Raw genomic sequence first — 17,284 nt, 5'->3', positions numbered from 1 at the left:
TGTTGATACTGAATCTTTGGAATTCTTTAGGACATGACTTGAAAAAGTTTTGAGATCAACCAACTACTAGGAACTAAGCATAAATAGGCCAGACAGCTTGTTTGCAAATGTTCTTACTGTATGTTCTTATCACTTATGGTGTCTACTTGTTGAGACCTCTGCAAGTAATACAGACACACCTTCGGAATAAATGTAATTATACCCAAGCACCACCTAAACTGTCATTAAGAGTCTAAGAGACTATGATAAAAGTTTGGATTCTAGAAACCGCTGTATTATTATTTATTTATTTTTTTAATTTAGTTGTCACCAATGGTTTTTACCCCTGTTTTCTCCCCAATTTGGAATACCCAATTATTATTATTATTATTATTATTATTTATTATTATTATCACGGTTCAGCGCTGCAACCCCCTGACGACTCGGGAAACAGAGGCTGAAACACGCGTCCTCTGAAACGTGTTCCTGCCAATCGGTCATTTTTCACACTGCAGATCCACAGTGAAGCCACCAGACCTATAGTGCCGGAGGACAATGCAAATCTGAATGGCTCCACTGCAGACCCGCAGGCGCCCTATCAGCCATAGTGGGTCGCTGGTGCGCGGTGAACCGTGGATTGCCCTGCCGACCTAATCCCTCCCTACCCGGGCGGCGCTCAGCCAATTGTGTGCCACCCCCCTAGGAACCCCCGGTCAAGGTCGGCAATGACATAGCCTGGATTCGAACCTGCGATCTCCTGGCTATAAGCGCTTTTACTGGATGCGTCTCTCGGGAGCCCCGACTAACCAGCTGTACTTTAAAATTGCATAAAAACAGCAATCTAGTGCTAGGGAATAAAACTAGTATTTGCTGTTAGGGAAAGATGGCCAATTTGAGGAGTTTTTTTTAATGAGAATTACGTTCACAAAGACAATCACGACTGACCAAATAATGCTCAGGAAGCATTAAGTCCCAGCCCCGCCTACGCCTAACAGGATCAATTGTTCAGTAAAAGGTTTTGTAGTAATGGCTTTCTGCAGAAGATATTAATCATGTAACATATTATGATATTTAGATTGTGTTTCAATGTGCTTTTAAAGTTAGCCTAAGTTGTTTTAATATGTTTACTAATTCAGTTGCTTTAATATGCTTTTATATAAAGTTTCTATACAGTATTGTGCAAGTTTCGAGTTTTCTCATTTCCATCGGCAAAACCAGCTACGTGCAGTTTTGCATAGTCTAACACGACTTGAAGTCACAGATGGGTGTCTGAGCTAAATTCCAAAAGGCAGGATACAAATCTTGTAAAAGTTTGTTAGTCTTTTCATCTCTTATATTGAACTGACTCTGCGGGTATCTGTATTTTCCAATACAAACATATGCACTGAGCTGTACTGAGGTCTGGTCCGCAGTCAGTTTGTAACTCGTGCTATATGATTGTATTGGAGGTATACCTTTCTTGTAAATTTACGTTTTATTTTTAAGTTTCGTTTTCTCTCTCCTTGCTCTCTCCGCTCTCACTCCTAATACACCCACACCGAGCTGGAGAGCTGCAGGCTTTTTATACCGTGGCCGAGGGTTTTAACTAGCTAGCAATTATTCAATCTGCACGAGTGTTTTTATTTTATTTATTTCTTTTAATTACTGTGGATGGGGCTACCCATCCGCGCTACTAAACAAATACAATAACAAAACAAACGGCTACGCCGCCACATAAACAAAACAAATACAAAATAACACTGCACAGGGGCGGAGGGGGAGACCCCGTTCTAAAAATAAACAAATAAATACGTACAGGGCTCCTCGACCTGTTACACAGGCTTTTAAACATTACAGTGAGGGTCTCACCATCACAGGCTAATAAGAAGATCTTGGGCAAGGGGTTGAAGGGTGGACAGGGGAGATAAACTTGGGGGAAATAAACTGGCAGATAAATTTGGAGGGGGGGGGGGGGTTTAAACAAAGTGGACTCCCAACAACATTGTTTTATGACAATGTAGACTGTACAGAAGGAAAAACTATGGAAGAATTTAGTTTCAAACAACAGTCTTGAATGTAAAACACCAGTCTTGAATGTAAAATGTACTGGGAGCTACAATTTTTGATGGACAAATACAAAGAAAAAATAACAATTATGTTTAATCTGAAGATTGAATAGCAAATCCACGATCAACACTGGGCAGATGCCAGCTTATATATCATATTTCCCCTATCTTTCCACAGTGTAGTCCTAATGCACTGGTGATCCCCATACTATTTCTTCACTGTACTGTATAGGCAGAAGCTAAATGACATGATAGTTAGTTGGCCCGAATCGCATTGATTTCTGCAAAGTGATATAGGGTCAAAGGCTCTTTAGTCAATAATGTGCTCTTGATGCATTGCACATCTGTCATCTGCTGCCTATTGCTCATCTGCAGTATCTACCTACTGACTAGGCCGAAATGACAAGATTTCAGCTGACCTGTGCGAGGGTTTCTTTTATTGATTATACAGCCATTTTCAGCAGTGTGTTAGACTGAACTGATGGGATCTGAGAATACGCAGTATACTGCACACACTCAAACATTTTTAATAAGAACCAATAGTACTGGTATACTGCACACCACCTCTAGGTTTTATTTATAATATGAATTTAGGATTCAACAATTAGGCAGGACTTGATTAAAGTCTTTAAAATCTTAAAAAGGAATTGATAAAGTTCACCCTAATCAATACGTCAATCGCAGCAACAGAAACTAGGGCAAGACACACAGTTGGTTTGAAGATAGACTTAGGACAGGGGGTAAGACACTACTTTACACAGAGAGTGGTCAGGGTGTGGAATGGGTTACCTAGCCATGTTGTTGATGCTGAAACATTGGTTTTGAGATGAATCAGCTACTCGGAAGCTGATGAGCACTGATGGATCAAATGGCCTTCTGTTCTTACTTCACAATGGTTGATTCCAGGGGTAGTCAATTATTTTATGTGAAGGTCCGAAATTCTTAGTTACAGCAAGGTGAAGGTCCGGAGCACATTTTAACTCTGACCCCTATCCTCATACCCACAATGTTCTTCACTTGGTTTAGGAGTTTTTTGCTTTTTTTTTTTTCACTAGTCTGCCTTTTTTGCTGGCTTGTTTCTACAGGAGTTATTTTTCCCTGCCAAAACTATAGAATTGTATAACTACTGTATGTTTCTGTGTTAGCAGGCTCAAACACTGTTTCACCATTGCAAAAACAAAGCATATTGTAGCAAACAAAAGTGAAGCAAAAGAAAAATAATTAAAAAAATGACTGTGCTTTCTCTTTTAAGTGAATTCAAATAAAAATATAAAAACCTAGAAAATAATAATATAGTAATTTAACATTCAGTACATTTCGAATCGGCTAATACTCACAGTAACTAAACTTTTCTAAACTCGAACCATAAATTATAAAAATTGTATCTAAATTGTGTATTTCTAATTTTTTAATAATGACGACTATTGACCAGAGAAAGATTGATGACTGCAAAACAGGCAACAGCAGCCAATGCATGCAGTTTCACTTCCTTTTAGCTTCTAATACTGTTGTACATTTTGTTTCATTCATGCTGTTCACTGTATCTGCTACTTACTATCACAGCAACACCTACTGTACCCTCGCACACCACACTCTCATAAGAACTATGTTGTCTCAAATTCACAGCATTTCCAATGTGAATGCATGTAAAAACACAGATTGGCATATGACTTGGCGGGGAAGTCAAAATGTTCTGCTGATCTGAATTTGGACCGTGGTCCGCCTATTGACTACCCCTGGTCTATTCTAATATATTTTAAAGTTAAGACAGGAGACTACGCGAATATCAATACATTCACATGACTTAACTGCATAGAACCCCAAACTTAGGAACATATTAGGAAAAGGATATGATGTGTTCCTGGCAGAAATCTGCAGTAATTTGCCTTTACCGAGGGATTAACTGAAACTTTTGTGCCTATAATGGTAGGATCAGTTACTTTGTGTCTTAGGTGAACCCATGGCTCACTCTTCAGTCGAAAGCCAGTGGGCAGTGTGAAACTAGATAATTAGAGAAGCTGAGTCACACTGCGGCTTGGTTTCACCAACTTCATTTTATATCGCCATCTGTCTGAATGTAAAAACTCTTTCTGTTAATATCTTAATCTACAGTGCTTTGATGCATTACCCCTCTGAAAGTGTCTGTAGCAGAGTCACTGCTAGCCCAGTACACTCGTCTTTAGTTTCTTTTTGGACTGTGTGGTTTTATTAGCAGGGATAAGCTGCTGTGAAATAACAGTGATCTACAAACTGAAAAATTCCATTATTATAGATTATATTTATATATTTATTTTCTATAGCACTTTTCATTAAAAGAAATCCCCAAGCACTTTACATTAAAAATAAATACATAAATATCCCACAATAAAAACTATGCATTGCAGTAAGCAAATGCATAAAAATGAGACTTGAGGCGCAATTTAAACAGACACAGACTCAGAGACCTGATAGACCTTGGAATTACTATAATCTCTGAACATCTGCTTTAAAGCTCTCAAGATTATTTAGTTGAAAGTACTGTGAAGAGAAACTAGGAGTACTGTACATCAACTGCTTTCTGTCTAATGGACAGATACAATTGTAGAATATTTCAGTAATGCATATTGTAGAAGCCCTAAGAAATGGGACAGTCAAATCCACTGTACTATGCTGTGACAGGGTGGCTGGGCGATGACGTCAGGCAGAGGCAGGAACTAAAAACACTGACACCAGGTCTGCAGTTTTTAACAAAAGAAAGACGCGGCAGCGCCGTTTTATTTAAATAATACAAATAAAATATTTAGACAAAAACACTGTGCTCGCAGAGTACAATAAAAAAGTAAACAAAAATAATCACGAACACGAAATAAATAAAACAACACAGGTCAGGCTGGGCAGTCGCTGTCACTGTTCCTGTATTTCATTAATTTAGTTTCGTTTTCTCTCTCCTCGCTCTCTCCGCTCCTCTCATACACCCACCCCGAGTGCAGAGAGCTGCCGGTTTATATATCGTGGCCGAGGGGTTTAACTAGCTGGCAATTATTCCATTACCCCTCGGCCACAATCTGCACGAGTTTTCTAAATTACTGTGTGGATGGGGCTTCCCATCCACGCTACTAAATAATAACAAATCAGCTACGCCGTCATCTATACATAATAATAATAAATACAAAAACAATAACACACACACAACGCTCGCCGTCATTTACACACAATCATAATGACAATAATAATAAAACAAATACAAAATAACACAGGGGCGGAGGGGGAAACCCCATTCTAAAATAAACAAATAAATCTATGTACAGAGCTCTCTACCGCCCTGCTACATATTCAATAAGGCCTGACAGGGCATCCATATACGTCGAATATAAGGAAGCCTCGGGACGCATAAATCATGTTTAGGGCAAAAAATTATTTTTTATTAAATAGCTTTATAAAGCTAATAAATTAGTCCTATTTATAACTTTGAAGTACACATTAAGTTAACACTAGAACCGCCATGCGGGTCAATTTGACCCATTTTGGATTTAAAATGTTAATTACTCTTCCGTTGTAAATGGTATGCATATGTCTGTTTTTAACTTTTTCTAAATATATGAATTAAATATCATGACGGCGTCTGATAGCCAGAATCGCAAAAATTATAGTTATAAACAGTTCTACCTAGCACTGCCACGGCAGCAACCAAGACACGCCCCCTCCTCCTCTAGCATACGTGTGTTTTTTTTTTTTAAATTTCAAGCCTTTGTTTGTAGACTGCTACGAGACAGAGATTGCTATGATTGTGGAATTGTACAATTGCACCAAGATGCCACTCAGTGAAAGCCTATGCTTTATTTCTCAATGTACCTGGGGGACATCAATCCTTCGTACCTGGGAGACATCAATCCTTGCTCGACCAATCACATTGCTTGTTTCACGTTCCATTGCCAGCCCTGGATTATAATCTGCTATATACACTCAATCATGATGGCTTTAGATGAGCTTGGCTCCTAACCCATACTGATTAGCACACTGCTAGGGACCTGCACTCTGTGGTTGCTACAACACCGCCCCTAAAGCAAGATAATTGATATTTGAGATGTATTATTCTACAGTAGTTTTATTCTCAATACAATATAATAACGTATTTCAACGCCTATTTGACATAATAGAGAGCAGAGCACTAAATTGGGTGGATACGCAACTCAGATATAGCCAACTCGAAAACTTTCAGGTCACAAAGGGAAAGTTTTGCTTTGGTTGGCCTTTCCCACAATTACCAACCAAATGCTTTGATTAATGATTCACATGCTTTGCAGCCAGTAAGATGCTTGGACCTCAAAAATCCTGCTGAGGTGAAATATCAGTTTAGGAAGTGAAGCCGTAATAGATTTCCTGGAAGGCACAGCAAGTAAACTGAGAACTTGACTTACCTCGTCTAGAACCAGATCTCGTGTTGTAAAATGAAAATACCAGTTTACTATAACATGAGTTTCTTTCTCAAACTGCACATTGGAGACCTACAGTACAGTATACAGTGAATGGAAATGTACAGCTGGTACTGTATAGTTCATAAAAAATGTTTTGCTAGCTACAGTAGAACTACTTTAAAAGGCCCTAGTGAACATTTATAAAAGACTCTGAACTTCACCATGACCATCATAGCAAGTGGTCTGTTAGTGTCTCAGTGAGAAACAGACCAGGTTTCAAACAACAAGCAGCACAGGGGAATTTCATACTGAAACCTTGTCAATTCTGGTGACTCCTTATTTCAAGAATGGAGGACCAAATCAAATTATTATTATACATTTTAAATTGGACACTATCAAAAAGCTGATTATTTTTCAGATGCATTGTAAGCATTTACTGTACATCTGTACTCCCCTGCCAATCCCACTGATGATTGGACATGTTTGAACACAATTCACTAAATCCACATCATCTGTCAGTTTTGATTTCACTATATAGATTTAGTAGTTGGTTTCTAATTAACTGGCATAAAGTCAAGTATGTGAATTGATAGAAAATGTAAACATAACAAGGAGCATTAATTCTACAAAGTCAAGCCAATTACTACACTCTAAATCAGAAAATACTGTAGGTTGAATAGTTCTGTAAAAGTACTCCATGATTTTAAAATTGAGGCTATTGAGATCAGGGTCTCATTTAATTTAGTCTAGAATATTGCGCATTCTACCAAAGCATAATAACTCAAATAAGAATGACACAAGGTTGAAATTGTGAAATCTTGGTTTACTCATCCTACCAAACTGGAGGTATTAACAAACTACTACAACAGTGTATTGTATCTCTTTCACATTACAAAAACATTAAAGAGTAAGTAGCAGGGGTTCCGAAAAATAAAGTGTCATACGCCCCCATGTGCTGCTACAACTGTTTAAATAACGTACCTGTCATTTTTCTTTTCATTGTTAACATCCTGACAACTTTTCACACTTCTAAAATTTAAAGTCTGTTTCAAAGATCTTTTCAAAATGGCTGCTCTAGTGCACTGGGGTTTGCGATCTGTCCTCTAAATCACTGCAGGAAGTGCGATTTAAAAAAATAAACATAACAAGTGCCCTTGCTTTTCTGTTCAGTACCGGATCGTTATTGCTGTGCTACCTGTTTTTCGATAATGTGGGCAATAATCCTGACACTATCGGTGCACTAGAGCGGCCATTTTGAAAAGAGCTTAGAAACATTTATAAGTGTTAAATGTGGTCAGAATGTTAACAACGAAAAGGAAAATTACTGGTATGTTATTTAAATAGTTATAGCAACACATGAGGATGTGTAATGCTATGTTTTTCAGAACCCTGCTACTTACTCTTTAGAAATGTTATCAACATTATAATTTGTTTACATTTCATACAAAAATGTACTCAGAGTTGCCAGAGTTAGTCTTCCACAAGGCACAACAATGACAAAAAGCCCCCAAGGCACTTACTGTAGTAACCATGGTGACCATTTAAGTGCACAGCTATTTCCATTGCAAAGTTGCTGTGCAAATGACACTGGGTAGCCATTCCAGAGCACTGTTTTCAGCTAAATAAACACTAGGCACAAAAGTACAGTGGGTAGTTTGAGCCCATATTTGTCAGAAGGGTTCAGGAATATTGTGGTTCTTGTAAATGAATGTGGTAGTTATCATGAATAATTCAAAAGAATAATTAAGATTCAGTGACACTTTTAACCTGAAACATAATTTATCTTTTTACTTCCACAATTCAGCCTTCTGTGCCGTCTACTTGAAAAGCTTGTTGAATCTGGCTGAGGCCCACTTTACGGCCTGTGTTTTTTCCCCATGTTTAATGAAGCTATTCAGAAATAGGAGGACAGCCTCCAAACATACACTAGCAAAACTACCTAAATACAAAAAATACTAGCAAAAATAGATATAAATGCTTAGGATTTATTTCTGCAGTGGCACCCATGACTGAAGCACCAACACACGTACAGTGCAGTGCATTTTGCAGAATGCACCTCAAATTGCAATGCATGCAGCATGACAACGCCGCTGAACAGAACAATCAATGTTGTTGTCAAGCAGTGTTTTAAGGATTTGCTTCTAATATTACCCCAGAGTGTGATCAGATGCTGTGGTTTAAGCACTTGACATACAGTATACATTTGGCTGCACCTAATCTTCATTAAAAGCAGGTATTGCTTTGATTGATACTTGGGGATCATTTTGCTTGCATTGTGTGTTTAATTACTAGGTTGAAACAATTGTTGTAAAAAGCCTACACCATCAATATGGTTTTCCACTTTGGTTTTTTAAATCTTAATATTTGATTGCGGTCAAAGCAGCCTTTCTATTTTCAAATGTACAGAAAAAATACAGTGGGCAGCTGTATTTAAAAAATCCAACAGTTTTTAAATAAATACACCTGGCATGTGTACCAGACTATCCTTTAGTAAAGTAGTATAAAATAAATATCTCCATTTGTGTGTCTTTATAAGCTTTGATAATGAGCATCACACACTTAAAATGGCCACCACTTTTTAAAATGACACACTAGATTTACACTGTTAAACAAAAGTAATTTTCAAACAAAAAACACATGCTTCACTCGCTCCATTCAATCCTTGCTGTTGATTTTTCCCCGTTCATTTCAAACTCCAGTCAAATCTTTACAGCTAAATAAACTGACAACAGACATCTGGCTGCATAATGGTTTGAAGACGTCAGAGGTTTCACTGCATCTCTTGATTGACCAATGGTTCCAAACAAGATGACCACACGGGTATACTGTAGATCTGGCATTAGCAGAGTGACTGGATAAACTTGGGTGACCTCACACAGTACTGCTTTCCAGGGTACAGTTTCTCAACTTTGTATCTGGAAAATCAATCCTAAGATTTGTAGACTTAGTTGAAGTGGAAGTACATTTTATCTCCAGTTATCTGTCTTGTAACAAAGTCACTTAAATATTTGAAATGCTGTAGAACACACACACTGTGTTCATTAGGCTTGTAACGATAACGATACTGATCGAATTATCTATCTATTGGGACCCCATGATAACAAATCGATAATATTTTAATGAAATCGAATATTCCATGAAATTAAAAACTTGCCTTGTATATATTAACTTATTGTCAAGAACGTAATCTGTGTGTTGCTTCTAAAAGTCAGAGAATATATGTCTGTGAATAAATACAGGATAATGATGCAGAGATCAAGAGTAACTTGCTTCATTAATCTATGATATGTTTTGTTTTAAATCAGTCCCAACTGTAGCCGTCTGTCTTGAGCGAAACTAATATTTAACATTACTACGTTGTCACGTCCCGCTGTTTCAGAATTTTTTTCTTTCTTTTTTAAGCAATGCACTATCTGCAACCTTTTTTGTTTTTGATTGCTGTGTGAGTCTAAATGCTGTTGGATCGTAACTCGACGTATGTGATCCAATGAAACATTGCAGATTGTACAAAATAGTTTGCCACCTGTAGAATGCAAAATTATTGTACATGATCCGCTGCAGTAATTATTGTAGATTTGTTTTATTAATTTTGGACACTCACTTAACAATACCAGTTGAGATCTCCTAGGATACAAAACCTGCCTCGGATGCCTTTATCTACCAATCAATGAGGAGAGTCCAGAGTGGTTATTGGCTGCTGTTAAGTGTCAATCAATAAATCCTGTCCAGTTTTCTTTTTAAATTTGAAACAAGCTTATAATCACATCAGGAACCTGGACCGGTAGACATAACTTCATTGGATTTAAGTGCAGGGTAAAAGTACACATTTTTCACAGCCGTGAAATAGGTAGGGATTGGTAATGATGTAAGCAAATCCACGTGGACGAAACATTGCGATGGATAAATCCACATATGTGTATGAAAGAGATATTCTACATATTCAAGTATGGAGATGCAAAATAAAATGATCAACCGGAGAATGTGTCGCTGTGGAAAGTTCCATTGCAGGAAAGGGTAGGCTACCTCTAATGTACTGTTTGGAAAAATGACGATATAGTTGTATTCACTGAAGATTATGCAAATCTAAGTGTAAGTGGCGATGCAAAGTCACGTACAGTTTTGATTAAAATATGACATATTATGTTTTGTATTTTGTATTTGTATTATTATTTAAATGCTGGACGATCTTAGTGCCATCGCCATTGTTTGTTATTGTGTTATGTTTTAGCTCATCTCATGAGAATGTGGCCAGTAATTATTTAATTAGCTGACAGTCACGCAGATTTATTAAACTCATGCAAATGATGGCCAAGGGATAATAATATAATAGGCAGTTAATCCCTCTGCCACAATATAAAACATCTACAGCTTTGGCTGCACGAGGAGTGTTCAGGAGTGGAGAATGGGTAAAAAAAGAATTCAAATAAAACAATTGCTACTCGTGCTGGAACTACGAGCACGATACTTGTTGTAGTTATTTGTTTGCTTGTGCCTTTTGCTTTGTGTGGTTTTGTTTTGTTTAAATCTTATTTAATAAAAGAAAACAAGTGCATTTGTGTCTCATATATATATATATATATATATATATATATATATATATATATATATATATATATATATATATATATATATATATATGATTTTTACTGTACCGCTCTGAAACTACAAGCAAGAAAACAGAGTTACTGGTTACAGTATGTACTGTAGCCTACGTACTGTATTGTACAAAATGTCACACATCACTCACTTTCTTTTTGTAATTATGTAAAACTAGATCTTGGATTCATTTTCCAGTGTGTATTCAGGGAACAGCTAGGGCCATAGAATGCCCAATACCAAGTTTCATTACAATGTATGCTTTGCATATCGCACAGTACAAGTGTAGACAGAAGGCACCTCAACTTCAGTATCCCTGTCGCCAGGGTTCTGCAGCCCTGCTAGCAATTTGAGACTTGTAACATGGAATTAGTGATCTCCTCAAGGCATTCAAACAAGGAATCGGAAGAAAAATTCAACTAATGTAAGAAATGTTGCATAATTGCCCAGACCAATGTTTTACCTGCTGAAGAGCAACCCCATAGCTGTGAGAGTCTATTGTAGTTAAGGGTTTTCGTGGGCTTTGATGTTTCCTGAGGTGCTGTTCCCATTTCATTTGCGATTTCTCTGCCACAGTTATAATGCATTTACAGTCAACGCTTGATTAATGACCTCAAAGTGGTGTTGTAGTGACATTTGGTATTTACAATGATTTTTACCTGCAGTTTACAGTTTTTACCAGATACATCAACGGTCACTATCGACCAGGGGTGTTCAATTCTGGTCCTGAAAATCAATCCACATCAACAAAAAAGAGATTCTTAAGAAGAATGTCCTTGCCAAGTTTCATCACAACTACTGGAAGGAGGTTTACCTCTGTGTTTAATTGGCAAACTGGCTAGAGATTTAATTGGTTTAATTAATTGTGGTTTTAATGGTACACGGTAAGATTGTTTAGCCCTGCTATAGAATGTGGTTCCTAAAGCAGGTCTGACTGTACAAGCTATTTTGGAAAGGCTTTTTAGTCACAGAAAATCTGAGAGAAAACAATGTCAGTGAAAAACAGAGGCTCTGTCCTTGAACAAAGGAAAAACTGGCAGTAAAGTGCAGCAGGTCGACGGAAACAGAAGATAACTTTCCTCTTCATCACTGTGGATGAGGACTGAAGGACAATGGTCTAAAGACGGGAATTCTGCCTACAAGGGTACTTGTACAGTATGGAAGCTGTTTCATTTTTAATGGAACTACCATAGTGAGCAGAAGTGAACTTATCTATTGAGACACTCTTATTTCTTCCCATGTATATCGAATCCTACAGTGTATCTTGGCCCACTTGCGCAATTTTGCTACTGTAATTTTTTTTATATATAACCATTTTTTACATTTTTTTTAACAAGAAAACAATTACATTGTTAACTGTAGTAATATACGAGTAAAAAGGTTCAAATAAAGAAAGCGAGCGAGAGAGAACAGCACATTGAGAGTAAGAGCGCAGTACAGGTACAATGTCAGAGAGAAGAGAGAGACACGTTAAGTTAATTTTAAAGGAAGTTATGGAAGACAGGGCAGTCTGTGCTGATCAATGTGGGAGAGAAAAGGTTGCCATGCTTTGTAAAATGTATCAGTGGATCCCGAATTGCATAACATCTCCAATCCAGTGAACATATGAGGGTGGGGCAGCTTGCTTCCAACCAAATAAAATGAGGCATCTAGCCAATACAGTTGCAAAGGCCAAGGTGTTTGACTGTTGCCCAGATACAGGGACATTACCAGGTACTACCCAGAAAAGTGCAACTAGTGGGGAGGGATGCTATCGTAATTAAGGTAAAAAGTCTCTAAGTGTATTACTGCTGGAAAAAATAAGTAAAACGTCAGGAAGGGCCCTGTTTAAAGAGGTATTTATGCCTGCGGCTGTTCAGATCAATTGAATATGCCCCAGTGTGTCAAATGAGATAAGAGGGGAAAACTGCTTCTAGTACATAGGTTAAAAATCTCTCTTTATCTCTAAATCACTAAATTATCAAGGTCATAAACCTTTTAAAAGATTGTAAATTACAACCATTCACCTTTTTCATATTAGGTCTATACCTTTCCAACAAGGAGCTGATAAATGTATTATTACTGTAGGGGAGGGATGCTTTTTGTCGGTTTTATTTCCAGATCTCTTTTTCTAGATCTTGTGGCATGTTTCCATCTGCACCATAAAACCTAAATCTATAAAACCTAAAGCTCCTTACAGTAACCAGACATCAGGCTACAGAAAAGTCCACCTCCATTAATCTTGTTTTTGTACAATGGTAAATCAATTCGTCAAAGTTCAATATTTCCCTGACAATATAATTTAAAACATGTAAAACTCTCCTCTCAATTCCTAAATAGGGCTGACCCAATTAAAGGTGATCTCAATCTGCTGAAATCACTTAAAAAAAAAAAACTGTCTAGAAATACAAAAAGAAACTTAATAAATTCAGTGACTACCTTTTTCACTAGAATCTTTTTTCAGTGCCAAGGCCCAATTTATCATTTTCACAAGTCCATATTTTTCTAGACATAAACAGCTAGAATTTTACCTCACTCAGTATTTTGGTATCACATTTTAAAGACAAACATTTTACTCCCCAGAGCAGGGTTATGAAATGGTGTAGACCGGTTTTATTTATTCATTTATTAATGTGTTTATGAATCAAATAAGGTTTACTAAGATAGCATAACTTGACAACTGCTGTGACAGATCAAAAATCGAATGTTTTGTTTTTTTAAGATTATTTTGCGAGTGAAATAAAAATGCTTTCATAACAGAAGTGTCAGGGATTACAATGTTACATTTAGTCTGCTGCTTACAGCAAGGACCTTAAACCACATTGCCATTCTAGAACAAACACATCAATACTTAGCATATGAGTAATGGACCAAAGCCAATCATTAGCGAAACTGACCTTTTCTCTGTGCTTATAAACTTACTATTTTTAAAACAAATCTTAGCCTATTAACTCAAGGTCTTCCTTTTAGCTCTCCCGCAACAAACACTGTAGCCAGCGATGTGTGGGACTGCAACATTTTCCATTATTTCTCTACTGTACAGCAATAACCCATATATTCCATCCGGGCACCCAGAAAACAGACCTACCCCCACACAGAAACCGAGATATGGTAACTTCAAGCTTGGTATGAAATCAAGCCTGAAAAACAAATTCGAGATTTTAAAGCGTGATAGTATTTTAAAAGCAATATGGTTGACCCTGTATACAGTATAGTAAACACTTGGCCAGCCGCTTCTTGTGACGTCTTACAATACTAATCCTTGGTGCTCTATAAGCCTACTGCTAATACAAAACAGACTCTGTCAACAGTCCTGTTTGTTTGCATGGTCCGCTGGATAATTGTATCTGTGAGCAGGCAGTGCCAGCTTTTTCTCAAAAAAAAAATAATAATAATAATAATCTAATGGAGTTATCATAATTACTTACTTGTAGAAAACACATTGCGTATTACATACGAACACCTCCAACTATTGTTATGTAAGTTTGCACTTCATATCAATAACTTGGTCCCGTTTGCCCCTGGACCTGTACAGAATACTGTATAGATATAGCGATAGATATAGGGATAGATAGATATTTGTATTTTCAGTCCAGGTGCGCAATATATATATATGTATTTTTTATATCCAGTGTTAACATACCACCAATGTTAGACTGACATTTTCAACCGGCGCGTTACAGAAATGGCATTTTAAATTTAACTTTATTTATTTATTTACAAGTATGTTTATGTATAGAAATGTGCCAAAACAGAGGTACATCTCTAATTTAACGTAATCCCCCAAATCCATGTATTTTCTTAAATAATAACACTTAAGGTGCAAGCAGACTTAAGTACACGGAACACAAAAACATATCCTTCCTACACGGCATCCGGAATCCTAAATTTGCATCATTTTTACGATCTGTGCCTCAGGATTAAACGGACGCTGGAAACTGAAACATCTGTAGTAAATTAAATACGACACCCTGTCTGATCCAATGACGATAAATAAACCAGCCCGAAATCTGTATTAACCAGTTAACTAGATACAGTATTTGGCTTGTTTCAAATACATATATTATTACACCTGTATGGGAAAAAAATAAAAATAAAAATGATAGAGATTGCAGTGTTCAGCATGGACATGCATAGCTTTTTTGACAGGTTAGAACCGATCAACGTGCCTGCTTCTAAATACAACGCGTCCTTTTTTTTGTAACAGTATACAGATCACCCGGTTGTAAACTAAGTTGATTAAATCATAACTTAATTACCTGGTTTAAATCCTGGTCGGTCAAGAGGTGTAATTCTCTTGGTTTGAAGCAGTTCTGACATTTACTTTTGTTAAAAATGTTCGCCTGGAATTTCCTGCAAGTGTTCTCCTTAGCTCCAGACATTATTTACGGTTTTTTTCACTCCAAAAATGCGAGTACAGAAAAATAATAAATGAAACCAAACGATATTCCTGTTTTTTTTTCAGTATTGTTCATCCAAGTTGAAAAAACAGCTTAGCCATCAGGTTCATGGTCCAAATAACGTTTTCACCGCTGCAGTGTAGACAGACGTGTCCGTATATTGACAGCTTTCCCCAGTTTCCACTGTGGTTTGCAAGCTACCTTTTTTTCTCACGGTTTGCCCAAAGCTCAGTCTTCGGCCTGTGTAAGAAACAACCCCCTAAAAACTCCGGTCTTCCGAAGAATCCGGAATGTTTCCTTAAAACCCCAAATCACAGCGTTCTACACTCAATTCTGGTCCCATCTAAAAATCAAATTAAGCTAGGGTATAAGGAAATATCCAGATTTTAGCAGTTGCCCTGTGATGAAGTTTCTGACTGTCTACCCATACTCCCGAGTCGCCAGCTCTTTGAATTTGCACTGCTTGTTCTCGTTTCATTCAGTTCTTCGGGATTTATCTTCCTCCTCTAACGACAAATATAACACAGCCTCCTGCGGTCGGAGTGTGCGCTGTCGACTAGACCCGACTGCTGTTTTGATTTTAATTGTATGTATTTTGTTATTATTTTCGTTATTACATCCCAGGGCACGATCTTCACCTTTTCTTTTTAATAATACTGAATGGAGGAGGGTCGCAAACTCCAGGATTTGCTGTTGGAATTTCATTGAATCTCGCGAGACTTCCCGTACCCCCTCCATTTTGCTATTGACATACATAGGTCACAGAGATTTCATAACAGACCCTGGAATTAACCATGTGACTTTCGCCGTCCCATTGTCACACAGTGAGGCTTGCTGAATGTTTAATGTGGAAATCACACTGTACGTAAGCCATTTTCAAAATGCCAATGGAGTACGAATGCAAATAAAAACCGCCAGCCATACTGAAAAGGGGGTGATCATTTACACGTATTTTGTGTGGAATTATTAACAGTGCAACATATTTACAAAAAACACATTACCCACTATAGCTAGCAGTGCCCCATTTTACATTTTAGTTTTCCTTGAGTTTAGGTGTGAAATGTACACTTTTACATTAGGCAACTGTTCCTGAACACAGTAGTTAGCCTACTTGGAGTTAAGCCCCAGAACGCACTTTTATTAGGGCAAGTAGATGTAGGTCTGTTTTAAAGATGAACTCACCTATACATTTTTCAATAAATTACAACAAATAAATAGCTCATTTTAAAATAATTTAGCTTTTCATTAGTGTTGAAAAATTAGTTTCCACAGATTTAGTGAACCTGAATGAAAAACAGACCCCCATGTTTACCTTTTTGCACAAAATACTGTTTGTAAACTAAAAACAAAATCAAAAGTACAATATTTCAATTGTGCATCTAAATCATATAAATTAAAATGTTTGAAATGATATCCAGTTTGCCCAGCAGTCCCTAGTCCAGACATCTTAAATTAAAGGCTAGGTTTTAAATTCTTAAAATTACAAAATACTTTTACTGCAAACTTGTATAGGCTCTGAAAACAATTTCAGACCATTCCAGTACAGCAGGGTATGCCAGTATAGACTATTTCGGTCTGTTCATGGCAGGCACAAGTAAATAAACTAAACTAAATTGTCCCCACTCAAAACAGCTGACTGGTAAACAAATCTAATTAACCAATATATATATATGAACATTGTTAGTATACTACACTGAAACCATTTAATGAGTTACCCTGTAGTCTTCCTGCATAGTTACCTGTAGCTGAACAAGTTAAATATAAATGTAGTTTTGGATGTATTGGAGCAATACCATATAGGTTTAATGTTAGTCTTGTGCATTTGTAAATTCAACTGGTAAATTAAAAGACCAACACAAACACCAAAGATTAGTATTAGGGATTGTATTTT

The 17,284-nt window shown here is 37.1% G+C and overlaps 1 protein-coding gene across 2 annotated transcripts in view; it reads right to left on the bottom strand.

Moving 5' to 3' along the window:
- LOC117424388 (protein outspread-like) overlaps window positions 1-16,117 on the bottom strand; it is an 88,269-nt gene extending 72,152 nt beyond the window's left edge. For both annotated transcript variants that reach the window (XM_058992460.1, XM_058992459.1), the window contains exon 1: window positions 15,253-16,117. In XM_058992460.1, the coding sequence (XP_058848443.1) occupies window positions 15,253-15,375 (123 nt within the window). In that variant the 5' untranslated portion in view covers window positions 15,376-16,117. The remainder of the gene's footprint in view (window positions 1-15,252) is intronic.
- Between the last annotated feature and the right edge of the window lie 1,167 nt (window positions 16,118-17,284).

The sequence above is a fragment of the Acipenser ruthenus genome, chromosome 19 (assembly GCF_902713425.1).
Source record: "Acipenser ruthenus chromosome 19, fAciRut3.2 maternal haplotype, whole genome shotgun sequence".
Taxonomy (NCBI): Eukaryota; Metazoa; Chordata; class Actinopteri; order Acipenseriformes; family Acipenseridae; genus Acipenser; species Acipenser ruthenus.
The sequence above is the reverse complement of the archived record's forward strand: the minus strand, read 5'-3'. Positions and strand labels throughout refer to the sequence as shown.